This window comes from Aspergillus neoniger, assembly GCF_003184625.1.
Source record: "Aspergillus neoniger CBS 115656 unplaced genomic scaffold BO87scaffold_17, whole genome shotgun sequence".
In the NCBI taxonomy this organism is placed as follows: domain Eukaryota; kingdom Fungi; phylum Ascomycota; class Eurotiomycetes; order Eurotiales; family Aspergillaceae; genus Aspergillus; species Aspergillus neoniger.
In genome coordinates, this window is record NW_020291145.1 from 435,740 (window position 1) to 451,353 (window position 15,614).

A 15,614-nucleotide genomic window follows, 5' to 3' on the forward strand; every position below is an offset into this window, starting at 1 on the left:
CTCCGCCCACCGGCCAGTCACGTGGGCCTCCGCCGTAGTTGTGAGAGCTACACAAAACGCAAGCGCCCGGCTGTGCGCCCCCCCCCCCCCCCTGCCGTCGCTCGATGGAATGCTGATCGAACTTCGTGCGTCATTAGTAGTGCCTCCGCTCGAAACAGCGTCTCCGGCCCTAGTGGCATTGCTCAACTGCGTCTCACTGATCGCGAGCCGACCGCGGCAAATCCCTCTCTCTCCACCGACCTGACCTCTGATCCTATGAACCTCGACGATTTCATTGTTCCCTTCGAGTCTCCGTCCGATCACCCATCTCCCCAAGTCACAAAAGGCGAGTCAACGTCGGCAGCCATCCCGATCAAGTCTCGCAAGGACCAGGTGGCTGAGTCCACGCCCGTGCCCGCTTCGTTCCCCCACCCACCCCAGGACCAGCGAAGAAACAGCGAGTTCGGCTACGTACCTCGTCGGGTGCGCAAGACGAGCATCGACGAGCGCCAGTTCTTCAACCTCCAGGTGCCCACTCGGAAACGCCCGGCCGAGGCGTCGCCCCAGGTGCCGCCCGTGTCGAACGCGATGTTGGCTCAGGATCCGGACTTGTCGGGCGGTGTGCCTGACTACGCCCTCGATGCGTCGTCGGCTTTTGCGATGTCCCATAACAACAACCATTCCTCCCACCACAACCACACTTCACCTGGCATGCCGTTTGGTCTGGATACCTACGGCCTGAGTGAAGATCCGATCCTTACTTCCGCCGGTCCCTACCAGACCCAGTTTACCTTTTCTCCCACCGAGTCCCCCATGACGTCAGGCAACCCCTTTGCCAACCTGTATGCGCATACGCCGGTGGCCTCGTCCCTCAACTCGACCGATTTCTTCTCCCCGCCGCCGTCGGGATACCAGTCTACTGCATCGACACCGCAGCCGGCCTATGATGGTGAACATTCAATGTTCTTCGATATGCCATCCGTGGATGCGCGCACGCAGCGCCGGGTCCCCAACTATGTCTCGCACCGCACGTCGAACCTGTCTGCCTCGCTGCAGCCACGATACATGTTCAACCAGAGCCAGGACCAGTCGCACCACTCTGGCAACCATTCGTCTTCGATGCACTCGCCGGGCTATCCCATTCCTCAGCCCCAGCACGTCGATCCTACTCAAGTGCTCAACCCCAACGATTTCTCGACCGGGGCTTCCCATGCGGCCATGTTCAGCTTCGGCGCTGATTCGGACAACGAGGATGACGAGGGTAACCAGTTTTCCGACCGTGCGGGATTGACGATGCCCGGTGATCTGGATGATGGCGCGGACATGAACGGTGGCATGCAGTGGGATGCTCAGTTCCCTGGTTCTTTCCACTCGCTTCCCGGCTTCAGCGCGCAGCACCGCAAGCATGTAACGATCGGATCCGCCGACATGATGGATACCCCCAGTGAATGGACTCAGAGCGGCAGTCTGGGACGCACGCATGGTTCGGCCGCCTCGGTCAGTGAGGTGCGCAACCGCGAGCAGGATCCCCGGCGGCAGAAGATTGCACGGACGACGTCGACTCCTAATACTGCGCAGCTGCTGCGGCAGAGCATGAACGCCAACACTTCACACACGTCACCCAACACACCGCCAGAGTCGGGCTTGAACAGTGCCGTGCCGTCTCGGCCGGCTAGTCCGGGTGGCTCGAAGAACGGTGAGCAGAGCAGTGGCCCCACCACATGTACCAACTGCTTCACGCAGACGACCCCATTGTGGCGGCGTAACCCTGAGGGTCAGCCGCTGTGTAACGCCTGCGGGCTGTTCCTGAAGCTGCACGGGGTGGTGCGGCCACTGTCGCTCAAGACGGATGTGATCAAGAAGCGCAACCGCAGCAGCGCCAACAGTCTGGCGGTGGGCACATCGCGCGCGTCGAAGAAGTCGGCCCGCAAGAACTCGGTGCAGCAGACGACAGTCACCACGCCGACGTCGAGCCGGGCGCAGAGTGGTGCGACGTCGTCGGAGTCGCCGCCCGCGGTGCCGGGTGGCAGTACGTCGGGCAGAGCCGCAGGCGTGGTCCCCATCGCGGCGGCGCCTCCGAAGGCGAACCCGACGACGAGTTCTCCAGGACAGAGTCGGGGAACCTCGTCCGTGCAGATGGCGCCGAAGCGTCAGCGTCGGCTGGAAAAGGCCACGGACGCGGAGGCGGGCGGCGACGAAGCCAGCAAGTCGAGCACGGCGAGCGGACGGTCCAAGGTGGTGCCTCTGGCGCCGGCGATGCCCCCGGCGGCAGCCAACCCGGCCAACCACAGTATCGCCGGTGGGCAAGGAGCCAGCCAGGAATGGGAGTGGCTGACTATGAGTCTGTAAACTTTGCAGACAAGTTTCACGGGATGAATCTTTTCTTGTTTCTGATGTTCCACGATAGACATGACCGCGCAGCAAAGGAGTTCTCGCTAGACGAGCAGGAGTTGGTAATATGCAAGGTAATGGTCTGCGCTGGCTGGCGGCAGGTCTAATGAGTGATGCGATTTCGGTTCTTGGGGAAGCTTAGTACATGTCTAATGAAGGGGATGGATGAGCGGGAGGATTTTATTGTGTGTTTTTGCTTGATACAATCGCGTCTGTCCGGTCCATTCTGCTGTGCTGCTGCTGATGTTGATTTTGATGATTTTATTTTATTGTGTTACGTTTGTTTGTTTCAGAATTCGGACCGGGCAGAAGTGCGCATCTCCTTGTTTAGAGTGATTTTCTGCTTTGATTGTGATTGTGATTGATTGTGATTATGAATAGCTAGGTAGTCTAAGGATGGTTCAATGAACTGACATTATTTCCTTTTCAATCATCCCTTCATTCAAACCAGAACCGTACAGCCTGCATGACACCCATGAAATGGAAACTAATCCCAACAACAACACAAACATGTCACACAACATGCGAAGTACACACCTCCGTCCAGAGGAATGAAGTATACCACCGCTCGGGGAAACGTGTCTATCCTCATTAGCATTCTACCCAAGACAGAAGGATGAAAGATAGTAGTAGTAGGAATGAAAGAATAAATGAAATAGAGAAACAGAAATACATACGAGGTAAACACAAAAACACCCAAAAGAACCACCACCCCCTCAGAGATATACCACCCCACCCCGACAGATAGGAGATATTCTCCGCCGTGGAGGAGATACCCATGGAATATGGGTATGACTGCCGATAGGGCGGGCACTGTCAGGGATATAATCCGTAAGGTATTGTATTCGGGGGATGATGTGTATCGGGATGGTAGGAGGAGGTGTGTTGTTATTGGGAATATAGACAGACTGAATATCTAATTTATTCATTTAGTTCAGGTGCTTATTGTTAGCAATGAGAGCAGTATATAGTAATATATACTAACTAGTTAGTACTTACTAATACCATATACCCATCCCTTATGGATGTATCCTCATAGAAGCCGAAATATATCCCCGTGATGGAGTTCACCACAATCAGGAGGATGATACCCAGCTGATCGAGACGGAGGTACAAGGTAGATGATGTTTGTGGGGATTTGTATTCGTGGACGTGGTAGAGGGTGGAGAGGAGGAGGGTGAGGGTTTGGGATGTTGGGGGGAGGAGTAGGAGGTTTGGGAGGGGGGTTATTGGGATGGGGGTGACGAGGAGGATGAGTGCTGGGATGAGGTGTGTGTAGATTGGGAGGGTGACTGGATTAATCATTGTGATTGTGGTTGTTGGAGATGGTCAGTATAGTGTAGTGGATAGTGGTAGTTTAGGAGGATGGATGTAGTGTAAGTGGACTATGGTGTGGTGTGGTGTGTTGTGTTGTGGTTATAGTAGGAAGGTACGGTTGAGAATTAGTACCATACATAATGTAGAATATAGACATGTAGTGTAAATGATCAACAATAGCTGTATCTTAATTATCAGCAGTGTCTGCTTCCTACTACATATAGAATATCAGTTGGTGTAGCTGTATGCATTGACCAATGACATCCACCATATCACATGACACACGTGACCATATAAAAATTCATCGCATTCATACAACAACATCAACCAGCAACCACGCCCCAATCACCCCATAACCAACATATACACCCTTCCTACCCAGAAACACAGAGTCTATACGTTGTAGCCATGGGCTCCAGCTCCAAAAAGAAGAAGGAGAAGCAGAAGGACTTCCAGGTACCCACCCCCATCCCATCCATACCCCCTCCCATACCCACCAACCAACATACTAACACTCCCACCAGAAACCCAAGCTCAAAGTCGGCAAAGCCAAAGCCAAACCGGACAATTTCACCGACACGAGCTTCAAATCCAAAAGTAACTAATTTCCCCACTACACCCTTCCACCCGTGATATCCTTTTAATAAAGGTATAGGTATAACCCTAACCCAACAATCCCTCTCCCTGCACGCCCCCAGCACCACCCACCAATTCACCCACCACGTCTCCCTCCTAAACTCCAAATCCGACACTCAGCGCCGCGATTCCCTCGCGCACCTAACCACCCACCTCACCTCCGCCCCCACATCCCAACCCCTCCCCATCCCCGTAAGCACCCTCCTCCCCACCCTCTCCCCCCTAATCCTGGACGCCAGCACAACCGTGCGCACCCAGCTCCTCAAGCTCCTCCGCACCTTGCCCCCAAGCGACGTGGAAGACCACGTCGCCAGCCTAATGCCGTACGTGCGCGCCGGCATGACGCATCTAGCCGCCGACATCCGCGTCACGGCCGTGGACGTCCTCTCCTGGCTGGTTGAGATTGCCGGAGAAGCCGTGGTATCGTGCGCGGGCGGATGGATCAAGACGCTGAATTGCTTCCTCTCTGTGCTGGGCTGGCATACCGAGGAGAGCTCTAAGTGGTCGAGTAATCGGGCCGCGTTCGGGAAGGCCGGCGCGAAGGGGAAGCCCATGGTCAAGGTTTTGGGGGTGTTGGCGGAGTTTTTGGAGGCTGGGATTGGGGAGGATGGTGATGATGATGATGATGATGGGATGGAGGTGGATGGTGAGGGTGAGAGTGGAAGTGGGACTGGTGTTGGTGGTGGGTTCCCGATTGTGCAGACGGATGTGCATATGGTGCCCAAGTCGGCGCAGCCGTATGTGTATTTGAATTTGTTTGGTGCGCCGAGAGATGAGGAAGGGGAGATGTATGAGACGAGGGAGGAGAGGTTCCGGGTGTTTAAGGGACGGTTTTTGGTTCCTGTTGAGCGTGGTTTGGAGAGTGCGAGGCAGGATGGCGGGGAGGTTGGGCGTGCTTCGTCCGCTGTGAGTAAGGTGTTGAAGGAGGCCAGAGGGGCGGATTGGGAGGGTTGATTGATTTGCTGTTTCATGTTGTGTTGTGTTGTGTTGCTACGGCGTTTGGTACTGGGTTCTGTTGTTTATAATGTGTGTTATGGGTGCATTGTTATAGATTTGTTATGTTGCTGGCTATATGCTTCAAAAGTATTATACTTTGGCCTTCTCGTGCATGTTGTCCAACTTTTCTTCGGATTCTCCGTCAACTTCCCGTCCATCGTAGATTTCTTCGGCCATCACGGCCCTGTCGATAATAGCATGTCGGGCAGGGAAGAGCCACGATAAACCTACATACACCAGGCTAGTCCCCACAAACCCCAGTATCCATCCAAACTGATACGGGTGGATACCCACGCCAACCGAGACACTGCTATTGACAGAGTTGATCAGTCCTGGCAGACTCGGCACCACGCCGACAATAAACGCCACAATGGCGCGCCAGTTCACGCCCCATTTCGAGTATCGATACACCGGATTGTTTGGCTGGTACAGAGCCAGGGTGTCGTACTTTCCATGCTTCAGCAGCCAAAAGTCCCATAGCATGATAGCTGCAATCGGTCCCAGGAAAATGGCATACGCTGACATGAAGTTCAAAAAGCTGTCCGCCGATTCAAGAATCTTCCATGGCACTAGAGCCCATGACAAAATACCGCAGATGATCTGGCCTCGGCGCAAATTGACGTGTCCTGGGAACAGGGCCATCAGATCGTTGGCTGCTGAGATCGAGTTGGCGGAGATGTTGACACCCAGGGAAGCCAGAGCGAATGAGAAGGCTGCGAAAAAGCGACATGACCGACTGGACCAGTGGCTGATTAGCTCGATCGGGTCCCATGGGACTGATCCGCCATATCTGGCGTAGCCAGCTGAGGAGGCAGCAATGCCGATGAACGAGATGAATGTAAACACGATAGGCAGCATAGGGACGTAGAGAAGCTGCCACTTTGCCGTAACACGCGAGTATCGAGAAAAGTCGGACTGATTCACACTAAGAGTGGCATAGTTCCCCAGAACCGATGTCATGCTCGCCAAGAACACCCAGCTGTACTGTGACCCCGAGACAGTCGCTTTCTGCTCAAACATTGCACCCCCTCCCTCTGCCACGAACGCCCAGATTAAAATCGCAATCCATGCGATCGGCACAAGCACAGACTTGACCACAAACAGCCACCGCACTTTGTTCGGGTGGATGCAGAGAAACGGAAGTTGAAACAGCCAGAAGATAAAGTATCCGACCATGCCATTCGTTGTAATACCCTGATCCTCAGGTATTTCGTTCTTCACCCTCAAGAAGCTAGGCCAGATGGCTCCGATCATTGCACGCACAGCGTTTCCGCCGTTGACGTTCTGAATCGCGAACCAAAACAGCGCCAAAATGACTCGAGAGACAATGGCGACGTATGATCCCCAGAATCCCCAGCTCGCCCGTGAGATCACCGGGAACGGAATGTGATAGATCGCACCGACAGCACCGTTGCCCGCGATGACGAAAGACATGATGAAGAACGAAATCGCGACTATTATGAGTGATTCGCGCCAGCTAAGCCCGACTGCTATTATACTGCTAGCAAACTGCCATGTAGCTGCATTAAAGGCATCGGAGACCCAGTACGCTGTACATCTGTCAGCACAGCAAGAGTAACGAAGAAGAAGTCGTACAGATAAAGCTGAGCGGTCCCCATTGTCGACGATGAAAAGGAACTGGATCGAGATCGAGATTGGTCCAGCGAGCACTTCCATCCGCAAAAGCAGAGCGCGACTGTGGCACTCGAAGCTGAGGCCGTCTGAACTTCATGATTAGGTATGGTGCCGCCGAGATGCGGTAGATGAAGTGGGTAGAGGTTGAAGTCAGCCGATACAGAAGTGCGGAAGCGAAAAAGCAATATGGTAGATCGACGTAAGGGATACGGTCGCACAAGCTGCGCTGTCTAAATGTTGGAGGAAGAAAGCTGCAGGCTGACAATCACGATCTGCAGCCCATCTGTCTAGCCAGATAAGCTGGTGCATGATAAGCATCCCTGCTGCGATAGCCACTACCCTACTATTGGATGCGTCGCCGAACAGACTATCGGCCCAGACTCGATAAGACATGAATAGCGGGGTGCTCCAGCGGATGCCATTTTTGGCTGATAAGTAGTTATAGTATCACGCAAAGTAAGAGGCCTCCCACCTGACGTCAGGCACTGGCTCAACCGACAACTTCTGCGATCGAACCGTGGTTCAGGGTGCATGGAATGTGAGATCGGCTCGCTGCGGTATGCAGATAGAGCTACCAAGCGTCTTTTCATTAGCCATAATGATTCATCGAGTTTCTTATTTGCAAATCGAGTCATTTTTCTTTATTCTGCTCCATCTTGGGGATGTGATTGTGCGGCTTGCGTAGCCTCCGTCTCCAGGAGTGTCGCAGTCTATAATCATGATTGTCAGCAGGCAGCATAGAGAAATCAAGATGGTTCAAAAATTGACCACTTAGTAGATCTGATGTTGCTGAGTACTCGGACGCGCCCGAAGTTGCGATAAAGCTAAGAATGGGGCGAGTGGAGATGCCAGTTTACCCCTCTCGCTGCCATTCCCCTCAGGCTGCCACGAGGTATCTCGGTTTATCCCATACAACATCAATTTTGGTCAACTGCATCACCTACCAACTGTACCACTCAACATGTCTTTCAACATCTCGCAGGCTCGTTCTCGCTTCCCCGCCTTGAACCAGGAGCAGATCTTCCTGGACAATGCAGGTCGGTTACATCCTACCCACCAGTATCGTAAACGGGGAATTGCTAACAGCATATAGGAGGCAGCCAAGTGTTGGACACAGTGATCGAATCGTATGTCCCCCAAGCTATTAGCAAATTCCCCTAACAAGTGCAGGGTGACATCATATCTCTCGAAGACTAACGTTCAATTGGGCGCAACCTACAATACTTCCAAGGTCTCAACTGCCGCTTACGCTCACGGCTACGAAGCAGCAGCAAAATTTATAAATGCGAAGCTTGAAGAGGTATGGAAACCTGTTCAACAATGTACAATGCTAATCCATGCAGATCTGCCTGGGTGTCTCAACAACGCAGCTCCTGCACAACCTCTCCACAGCTCTAGACTTCCAACCAGGAGACGAGCTGATCGTGTCCAAGCTGAATCATGAGGCCAATTCTGCCCCGTGGGACAGGATCGCGCGTCGTTTGGGGCTTACGGTCAAGTGGTGGGGGGCTTCAGACCCTCTGAACCCTGTTTGCGATCCTTCTGAGCTGAAGCAGTTGATGTCGGAGAAGACCAGACTTGTCGCCTGTCCGCATGCTTCCAATATCACAGGATCCATCACAAACGTAAAGGAGATCGCCAAGGTTGTGCATCAGGCTCCTAGGGTATGACGTTCCTGCATATACTCGATCATCATCTCATGATACATAGGCTCTTCTTTGCGTTGACGGCGTCGCGCTTGCTCCACACCGCCAGGTCGACGTCAAGGATCTCGATGTCGACTTCTACGTGAGTAAACCAGGGTGTAGACAAACCGTGATCTAACAAAAACAGGCATTCTCGTGGTACAAAGTCTATGGTCCTCACATCGCCCAGCTGTATGCCTCGTCGCGAATCCATGATCAGATAACTCCTCTGTGCCACTACTTCAAATCCACAGAAACTCTCGACCTCAGGCTGAACCTGGCTTCCGCCAACTTTGAGCTGACACAAAGCATTCCACGTGTCCTGGAATACTTCGGATCTGATTTCCCCGCCGCATGGGACGAAATCGCCACCTATGAAGAGAAGCTTCAGGAGATTCTTCTTAACTTTCTGAGAAGTAATGACCGTGTAATCATCCATGGCGAGCCTTCCGCCAACAAAGATCTACGAGTTCCGGTAATTAGCTTCACCGTGAAGGGCATCAAGAGCCAAGCGCTAGTTGAGGAGGTAGAGAAAAGAAGCCCTTTCGGCTTTCGCAGCGGACATATGTATAGCCATCGGTTGCTCAAGGACATCATCGGCTTGGACGACGTTGAGGATGGAGTTGTGCGGATTAGCATGCTTCATTACAACACTGGTCAGTTTATACCTCCTCTTAACGATTGGGTACTAACATCAGACAGAGCAAGAAATCACGTCACTTGTTGAGCTGCTGCAGGAAATCATAGCAGGAATTTAGACTTACCTAGTAGATCTTTGACAACAGAAATGGCCATTCTGACAGCTATTGAGACAGTTTTCTCCGTGAAAAGACCTGACAGGCAGCAGACATGTAGACCCATGTCATTGCTGCCTTTCCTAATAGAAAATTCTATAACTAGATGCTCGTAAACCTCTCGGGTCTCGTAAGCAGCCATAGAACTCCACAATACCACTAACCTTCTGTTGTAGTTAGCGACTGTCCTAGTTGAACCCACGCGGTTGCATGCTAACTTTGTGAGTACACCGAGAAATTTGCTGACATGAGCTATATTAGTACAACTAAACCATGTGATGCAACAGCAAGTCACCCCGCTCCTTGCTTTCACCACATTTGTAGCTTTCCTCTGCTCAACATCTGCTCTCTGACAGCTTCTGATATCACAATGGCACTTGCTTTCGGTAACGTCCCCTCAGGTGCGACTGTCATCCCATCTCCTTTCCAGGTCCATATTCGGGACGAGCAAATCGAGGAGCTGCAGCTATTGGTCAAGCTGTCAAAGCTCGCACCTCCAACATACGAAGGTCTTCAGCAGGATCGTAAATATGGTATAACCAATGATTGGCTCGCCAATGCAAAGGAGGCTTGGAAGAGGTTTGAATGGTAAGATCCATCAACTGGCTGAACTCAGCAAAGCTGAACAATGTAGGCGATTAGCAGAAAGCCGTATCAACAGCTTCCCTCAGTTCACGTATGATATCGAGGGCCTGACCATTCACTTTGTGGCTTTATTCTCCGAGAGAAAGGATGCAATCCCTATTGTTCTTCTCCACGGCTGGCCAGGCAGCTTTCTCGAGTTTCTTCCCGCTCTGACTTCAATTCGGGACAAATATAGCCCAGAAAACCTGCCATACCATATTGTGATTCCGTCGCTTCCGGGGTTCACGTTCTCATCTGGTCCTCCGCTGGATGTTAACTTCACTGGCGTTGATACGGCCCGCGTTATCAACAAGGTGATGCTCAATCTCGGTTTCGAGGATGGCTATGTGGCACAAGGTGGAGACATTGGATCAAGGATCGGTCGCATACTTGCAGTTGATCATGAATCTTGCAAAGCTGTGCATTGTAAGCTGCCGATTGTCTCTTCGCTGCAGACGTTTTCATCTAACCATCATTAGTGAATGCGTGCTATATGGGAAAGCCCTCCAACGTACCAGACACCGCTATTACTGAGGAAGACAAACGCGCGCTGGCTCGCGCTCAGTGGTTTGGTACCTATGGCAGCGGATATGCTCTCGAGCATGGTACTCGACCCAGCACGATCGGTAACGTACTATCCACAAATCCGGTGGCGCTGCTCGCCTGGTATGCACTTCCATTCACCATTTATCAATCAACTAACGAAACATACAGGATTGGAGAGAAGTTCCTCGACTGGGCTGATGAGGCTATACCCTTGGAGACTATCCTGGAATCTGTATCACTGTACTGGTTTACTGAAACATTCCCCCGGTCTATCTACCACTATCGGGAGGTATGTTGACTCTACCTCAGCCTATAACCTCGTAATCATACTCACCCTGACCCAGAACGTCCCGCCGCCCAAGCTGAGACAGGCCGAAGACCCCCGATGGTACATCCGCAAGCCATTTGGCTTTTCATATTATCCGAAGGAGCTTGTACCCACCCCACGCGCTTGGGTTGAGACAACCGGAAACCTGGTGTTCTGGCAAGCTCACGAGAAGGTATGCTTACCAAGTCTTGCTGGCGGCATCTGGCGGCATCTGCTGACACGCCACAGGGAGGACATTTTGCAGCGTTGGAAAGACCACAGGACTTCCTTGATGATTTGACGGCGTTCTGTGAACAAGTATGGGCTGGAAGAAAATGAGATGGTGCCACGATTACCGTGGTTCGTCTATAGCATGCTCGGAAGGCTGCATCAGTCCAATAGCGATATGCGAATCAGACACTAAGGCTTGTCTCGGATGTAGTTGTATATATCGCTCATAATAGACTTCTCCATCTGAATGGACACCCATCTATTGAGTCTACGGCATGTTGTTAGCTGAGTTTTGACTACAACCGGATTGGACCCCTCTGATGAGACGATCCTCGTGGCTTTGTCGGTACTTTTCATCAATACAAAGTTTGTGCAATCCCGTGATGGCTGGCATATCTCCGACCCTCCCTCCTTGCCTATTTTTTTTTTTTTTTCCTTCACATCGTGTGACCTCATCCTTCGCCCAAAGCACCACCCCCCAGAACAAGATACCAACGCTCACCAGTCATTCATCCAGCATCCTGGCCCGTGGTACCTCGTTTAAGGGGAGTACATCCTGTCGCCCGCATGGGCCGGCATTAGCCTGCATCCTTCATGCGAGTTCCCCAAAGAGGGGTTGCCAGTAAGGTTCTTTCCATCCCGTTCTAGACGGTGGAGCTGCTTGCTGCCTCGTCCGTAGCCTTTGACAGTCCTACAAAAGGATTTGCTATCCTGCGGGATCCGGAGAGAAGTTGTCTGCGCTGATTTGTTGTATTGTCGCCGGTTGCCAATTTAGTCTTTCGCTTGATGCGTATAACCAACACTCCGAGCGTAACGGTAGGTACTTTTTGTGACGGGCTGTTTTAAGTTGTTTGAACTTTTGACTTGGATTGCAGATAGTGTTTTTCCCTCTAGCAAGGTTTGAGGTTGGCGTCTTTAATGCAAGGCTACTAGTAGTATACTCCTTAGTATTATAGTACTGTCTCGCATTCACAGTATTACAGTTCTGACCGGGATGGTGATATTAACTTCACATCCGTTTGACAAAATATATTTTCCTGCTGTTGCCAAAGCCTGAAACATGACCGGACAGGCTTTGACAGAGCTAAACTTTTCGCACATGCCGTCTGAGCCTAAACCGATGACACAGTCCGGTCGAGACTTTAGGCTGACCGTGACTCCTCATTTCTGACCTCTACCGACTATCTAACCATCTGTATACTAGACAAGTTGCTATGATCCTGACTGCCAGATGCTTCTCCAAACCACCAAGTCCGAGTCGGGATCAATCGGGAGGGTGGGGCTTTCCAGCGACAGCCGGGCCAACCAGCGAAGCCAAAGTGGGCAACAAAAACTCACCGGGACAGCCTGATAACCCCGCGTTCATTGGGCGGTGTGGCTCCACCCCTCTTCGGCTTTGGCTGTCCTTTTTGGAAGAAGTGCAAAAGGACATTCAGGTCTTTTTTCTCTTGGTGGTCGGATTATCCCACAGCCACCCACGCCATGACTCAGTGTACGGGTTCTGCGGGTAGGGAAGGTCATGAGATTTGTCACCCCCGGCAGTCCAGCCAGCCCTTTGATGATTGATACTACGACTATCATATGGCCATCCTCTGCTGTCTGACCAATGGTCGTCTGCCTATTCTTAGAGTTCCACTGCCTAGTCTACTACTCTGAGATTGATACCCAGCTTATTTTGTAAGCCAGACGCCGTTTGACCCCGGGGTTCTTAGTGACCCAACCTTGGTTTGCATTATTTTAGTCAGTTATTGCATATGAACTATAAACTACTTTGCATAGGGGAAGATTATCCTGGACCTTTTTTAAAAGGGCAGGTGTGGAAGAACAGTGGAATCATGTGATGTGATTATGTAGTGCTTATGTGTCCAGACTTGTTCCTATGCACTCACCGGCTTAGCCGTGCATCATCATCGCCATCACCCACTACACTGTCTCACAATGAACGAGATGTACCCCGTAAATATCTGCTCCATTTAAGGCTGTATGACTTCGACCCATCTGACGTTCCTTACACTCACACAGAACCCTTACACAACAGTTCCGAAGATGACCCTTGACGTCTTGCTGGGTCCTCGAGGTGGATACGGCTTACTTGTTAGTCCATACCATGATGTGGTTAGTTAGGCCAGGAGTCCGTAGCCTCAGACTACCCCGGAAAGGCAAACCGTAGTAGCTTTGGTTCATGATCATACAATGGGCCGCGGGACGAGAGGATTGGTTGGATATAGCATCATCTACGGAGCAACGACGGAGGCTACTAGATACTAAGTCGTATTAAGTCCCGAGTAGGCGAACTAGTTAGACGGCGCTTGTCGATGGTTGCTTCACTGTCACTGGTTCTTGTTTTCTTCCTTTGCATCTTTGCTGCCTGGACTCACCACCCTGGTTACCTAATCTTACTGCGACCGGGGGCGGTTCCACAGCCAGTTGTTCGTCCTGGCTCCAGCATATGGTACAGTAGCGCTCCCGTGGTCGTGGTCTGTTACTTTTTGTGCTCTCTGCATCAGGTCATGTTCATCCCCCTCAAGCGACCAAGTAAGATGAGCACAATAAGACGGGGCATAAGGGGAAAGGGGACATGTTTAGATGTGATAGCTGCATAGCCAGCAGGCTGTGTTTGTGCAGTGCAGTTTCAGCAGCCCCATCCAAAACTCCTTTCCCCTTTCTAGCAACCAAGTCTGGGCAGAAAACAAGAATAGTAGCTAAACGCCCCAAAATGACGACGACAAATTTTTAAGGCAGGAGACAGGAGGAGAGCAATAATCTCCTCGAGTCCATTTTTCGCCATGTATGTACGTGTCACTGCCTCAGCAGAGCCTTTTTTTCTTCTCTTTTTCCATTCCCCCATTTCTGACGGTGGTGGCGTGGCTGGCAAATCCGTCCGCGGTGGTTGGCTGACCACCACCAATTTTCGCTGGGCCATTGACGGAAGCGGCAGGCCTCTCCCTTCCAATGAGAAGGGATCGTTCATTTTATGTTACACTGGGGCCGGTGCTTATGGACCAACCTACATACATCCCTCCGTACATAGACGACATCCCTTTTTCTTTTATTTTCTTTTTCTTTCAACTAAAATTCATGACAACCCGGTTTCATCGCTTCAATCTATTGGATTATGCTTATTTCTGGGATGAGACAAGACGTCAACCATCCATCCTCCCCTACCTAGTAGATGGAACGGGCGGCAGCTGCCTTGCAGTACAGTACAACTTCAGCTGCGTACGTCAAAAGCAGCTGCCCGTGCTGGTTTCTGCTCTATCATGTATCTCTCTTTTCACAGCCAGGGTTGACAACCATGTAGGACAACAGCCACTGTCACTGTCATAAGCACCTAAATGCGCGCGCGCGCTGTCTCTAGGCGATAAACCGCAGATAGTCTAGTACCCGGGATCGGCTGTGCAATAGTCGCGCGGAGGGAAAAAGAGACTATCCCTCCCCCTTATCAGACTATGAGATCTAATGGTTGTTATCGGGCTCTGCGACGTCGTATTATCTATCTACACAATGACAGTACTATCTATGTTCGATACCCTTTGTGACGGCTTCGGTAATGGCCATAACTAGAATCGGATCGAGGTGGATTTGGAATCTTAGTCATGCGACGTGAGAAAAGAAAGGCAGGAAAAGTGCCGGCGCTGTGTTGTTTGTAGGACCATGACAAGTGACATGGGATACGAAGTCTTGAGAAGTAGGCTGAAGTTGTAAGCTGTGAGTCGGCAGACTCCCGACGACCATGGGGCATGGGAAGCGAAAAGAGAAGGGAGAGGAATTTTGCCTCCAGGGCCATGAAGACATGAGATGAATACTCATGAATAATGGGAATGCTGAGAGGCGAAAACCAGGAGTGGAAAGGAACCAGAGTCAAGAGTCAGAGACAGCCAGAACCAGAACCAGAACCAGAACCAGTACCAGATTCCAGAACCAAAACCAGACCAAACCAAACTGAAAAGCCTCCATGCCCAACCCGGGCCCCAGAAGTTGTCCAGTAGTGGGCAGTCCCTATCTCGGACGGGCGTGTGAAGAGTCATCGTTCCTCCCTCCACTCCCATCCGCTCCCGTCCTGGTTCCGATCATCGTCTGCCTTCCCCTTCTACTTTACTTACTCCGGGCCCTCCTCCTTCTCCCTCTCTCCTCTGCCAGCAGGGCTGACTTGACTGTGACTGTGACTAGACTGGAACTTGACTCTTACTTTGCCATCTCTTCCCTCTCTCGCCCTTCACTCACTAATATTCCTCCCCCTCCCCTCCTCTCTTCCTCCCCTTCCCACACGCTTGTCATCTTCTTTCTTTCTTTCACTAGAAAGGAAGTGTGACTGAGAGTGTAGAGTCATACTAGTTTTCCTTGTTTAATCTTGCTTCACTTTGTATCTTGGTTCCTGTTCAGTTGTTTGGCTCGTCTGCTCTTCCCGTTGCCTCTCCGCTCACCCTTTTTCGCCCGCTTTGTGAAAGACTGTGAAGCGTGGTCCCTGCATCC

The 15,614-nt window shown here is 51.6% G+C and overlaps 6 protein-coding genes across 6 annotated transcripts in view; 4 read left to right on the plus strand and 2 right to left on the minus strand.

Moving 5' to 3' along the window:
• Positions 1-2,328, plus strand: part of BO87DRAFT_386999 (regulator of nitrogen metabolite repression) — a gene marked incomplete at both ends in the record, with an annotated part of 2,914 nt that extends 586 nt beyond the window's left edge. The window contains one exon of the mRNA XM_025624788.1: positions 138-2,328. Coding sequence (XP_025479511.1) covers positions 138-2,328 — 2,191 coding nt within the window. The remainder of the gene's footprint in view (positions 1-137) is intronic.
• Positions 2,329-2,808: 480 nt separating this feature from the next.
• BO87DRAFT_387000 (hemolysin-III family protein) lies at positions 2,809-3,675 on the minus strand (the record flags this gene model as incomplete). Its single annotated transcript, XM_025624789.1, has 4 exons — positions 2,809-2,857; positions 2,908-2,952; positions 3,048-3,286; positions 3,370-3,675. The coding sequence occupies 4 exons, from the start codon at positions 3,673-3,675 to the stop codon at positions 2,809-2,811; spliced, it is 639 nt and encodes a 212-aa protein (XP_025479512.1).
• A 346-nt stretch (positions 3,676-4,021) lies between these two features.
• Positions 4,022-5,343, plus strand: BO87DRAFT_61061 (IPI1/TEX10 family protein). The gene is made up of 3 exons (XM_025629423.1): positions 4,022-4,143; positions 4,212-4,284; positions 4,343-5,343. Exons 1-3 carry the CDS (start codon positions 4,096-4,098, stop codon positions 5,275-5,277), a joined length of 1,056 nt encoding a protein of 351 aa, XP_025479513.1. The 5' UTR covers positions 4,022-4,095; the 3' UTR covers positions 5,278-5,343.
• BO87DRAFT_61740 (nucleobase cation symporter-1 family protein) lies at positions 5,344-7,417 on the minus strand. Its single transcript, XM_025629427.1, has 3 exons — positions 7,299-7,417; positions 6,916-7,241; positions 5,344-6,869 (listed from the first exon to the last, which is right to left on the minus strand). The coding sequence occupies exons 2-3, from the start codon at positions 7,049-7,051 to the stop codon at positions 5,410-5,412; spliced, it is 1,596 nt and encodes a 531-aa protein (XP_025479514.1). The 5' UTR covers positions 7,052-7,241; positions 7,299-7,417; the 3' UTR covers positions 5,344-5,409.
• Positions 7,418-7,880: 463 nt separating this feature from the next.
• Positions 7,881-9,429, plus strand: BO87DRAFT_335201 (putative aminotransferase). The gene is made up of 7 exons (XM_025620480.1): positions 7,881-7,991; positions 8,048-8,081; positions 8,125-8,254; positions 8,298-8,618; positions 8,665-8,742; positions 8,788-9,295; positions 9,342-9,429. Exons 1-7 carry the CDS (start codon positions 7,916-7,918, stop codon positions 9,395-9,397), a joined length of 1,203 nt encoding a protein of 400 aa, XP_025479515.1. The 5' UTR covers positions 7,881-7,915; the 3' UTR covers positions 9,398-9,429.
• Positions 9,430-9,803: 374 nt separating this feature from the next.
• Positions 9,804-11,249, plus strand: BO87DRAFT_387004 (epoxide hydrolase; the record flags this gene model as incomplete). The annotated part of the gene is made up of 6 exons (XM_025624790.1): positions 9,804-10,021; positions 10,068-10,483; positions 10,537-10,723; positions 10,772-10,892; positions 10,948-11,103; positions 11,160-11,249. 6 exons carry the CDS (start codon positions 9,804-9,806, stop codon positions 11,247-11,249), a joined length of 1,188 nt encoding a protein of 395 aa, XP_025479516.1.
• Positions 11,250-15,614: the final 4,365 nt, after the last annotated feature.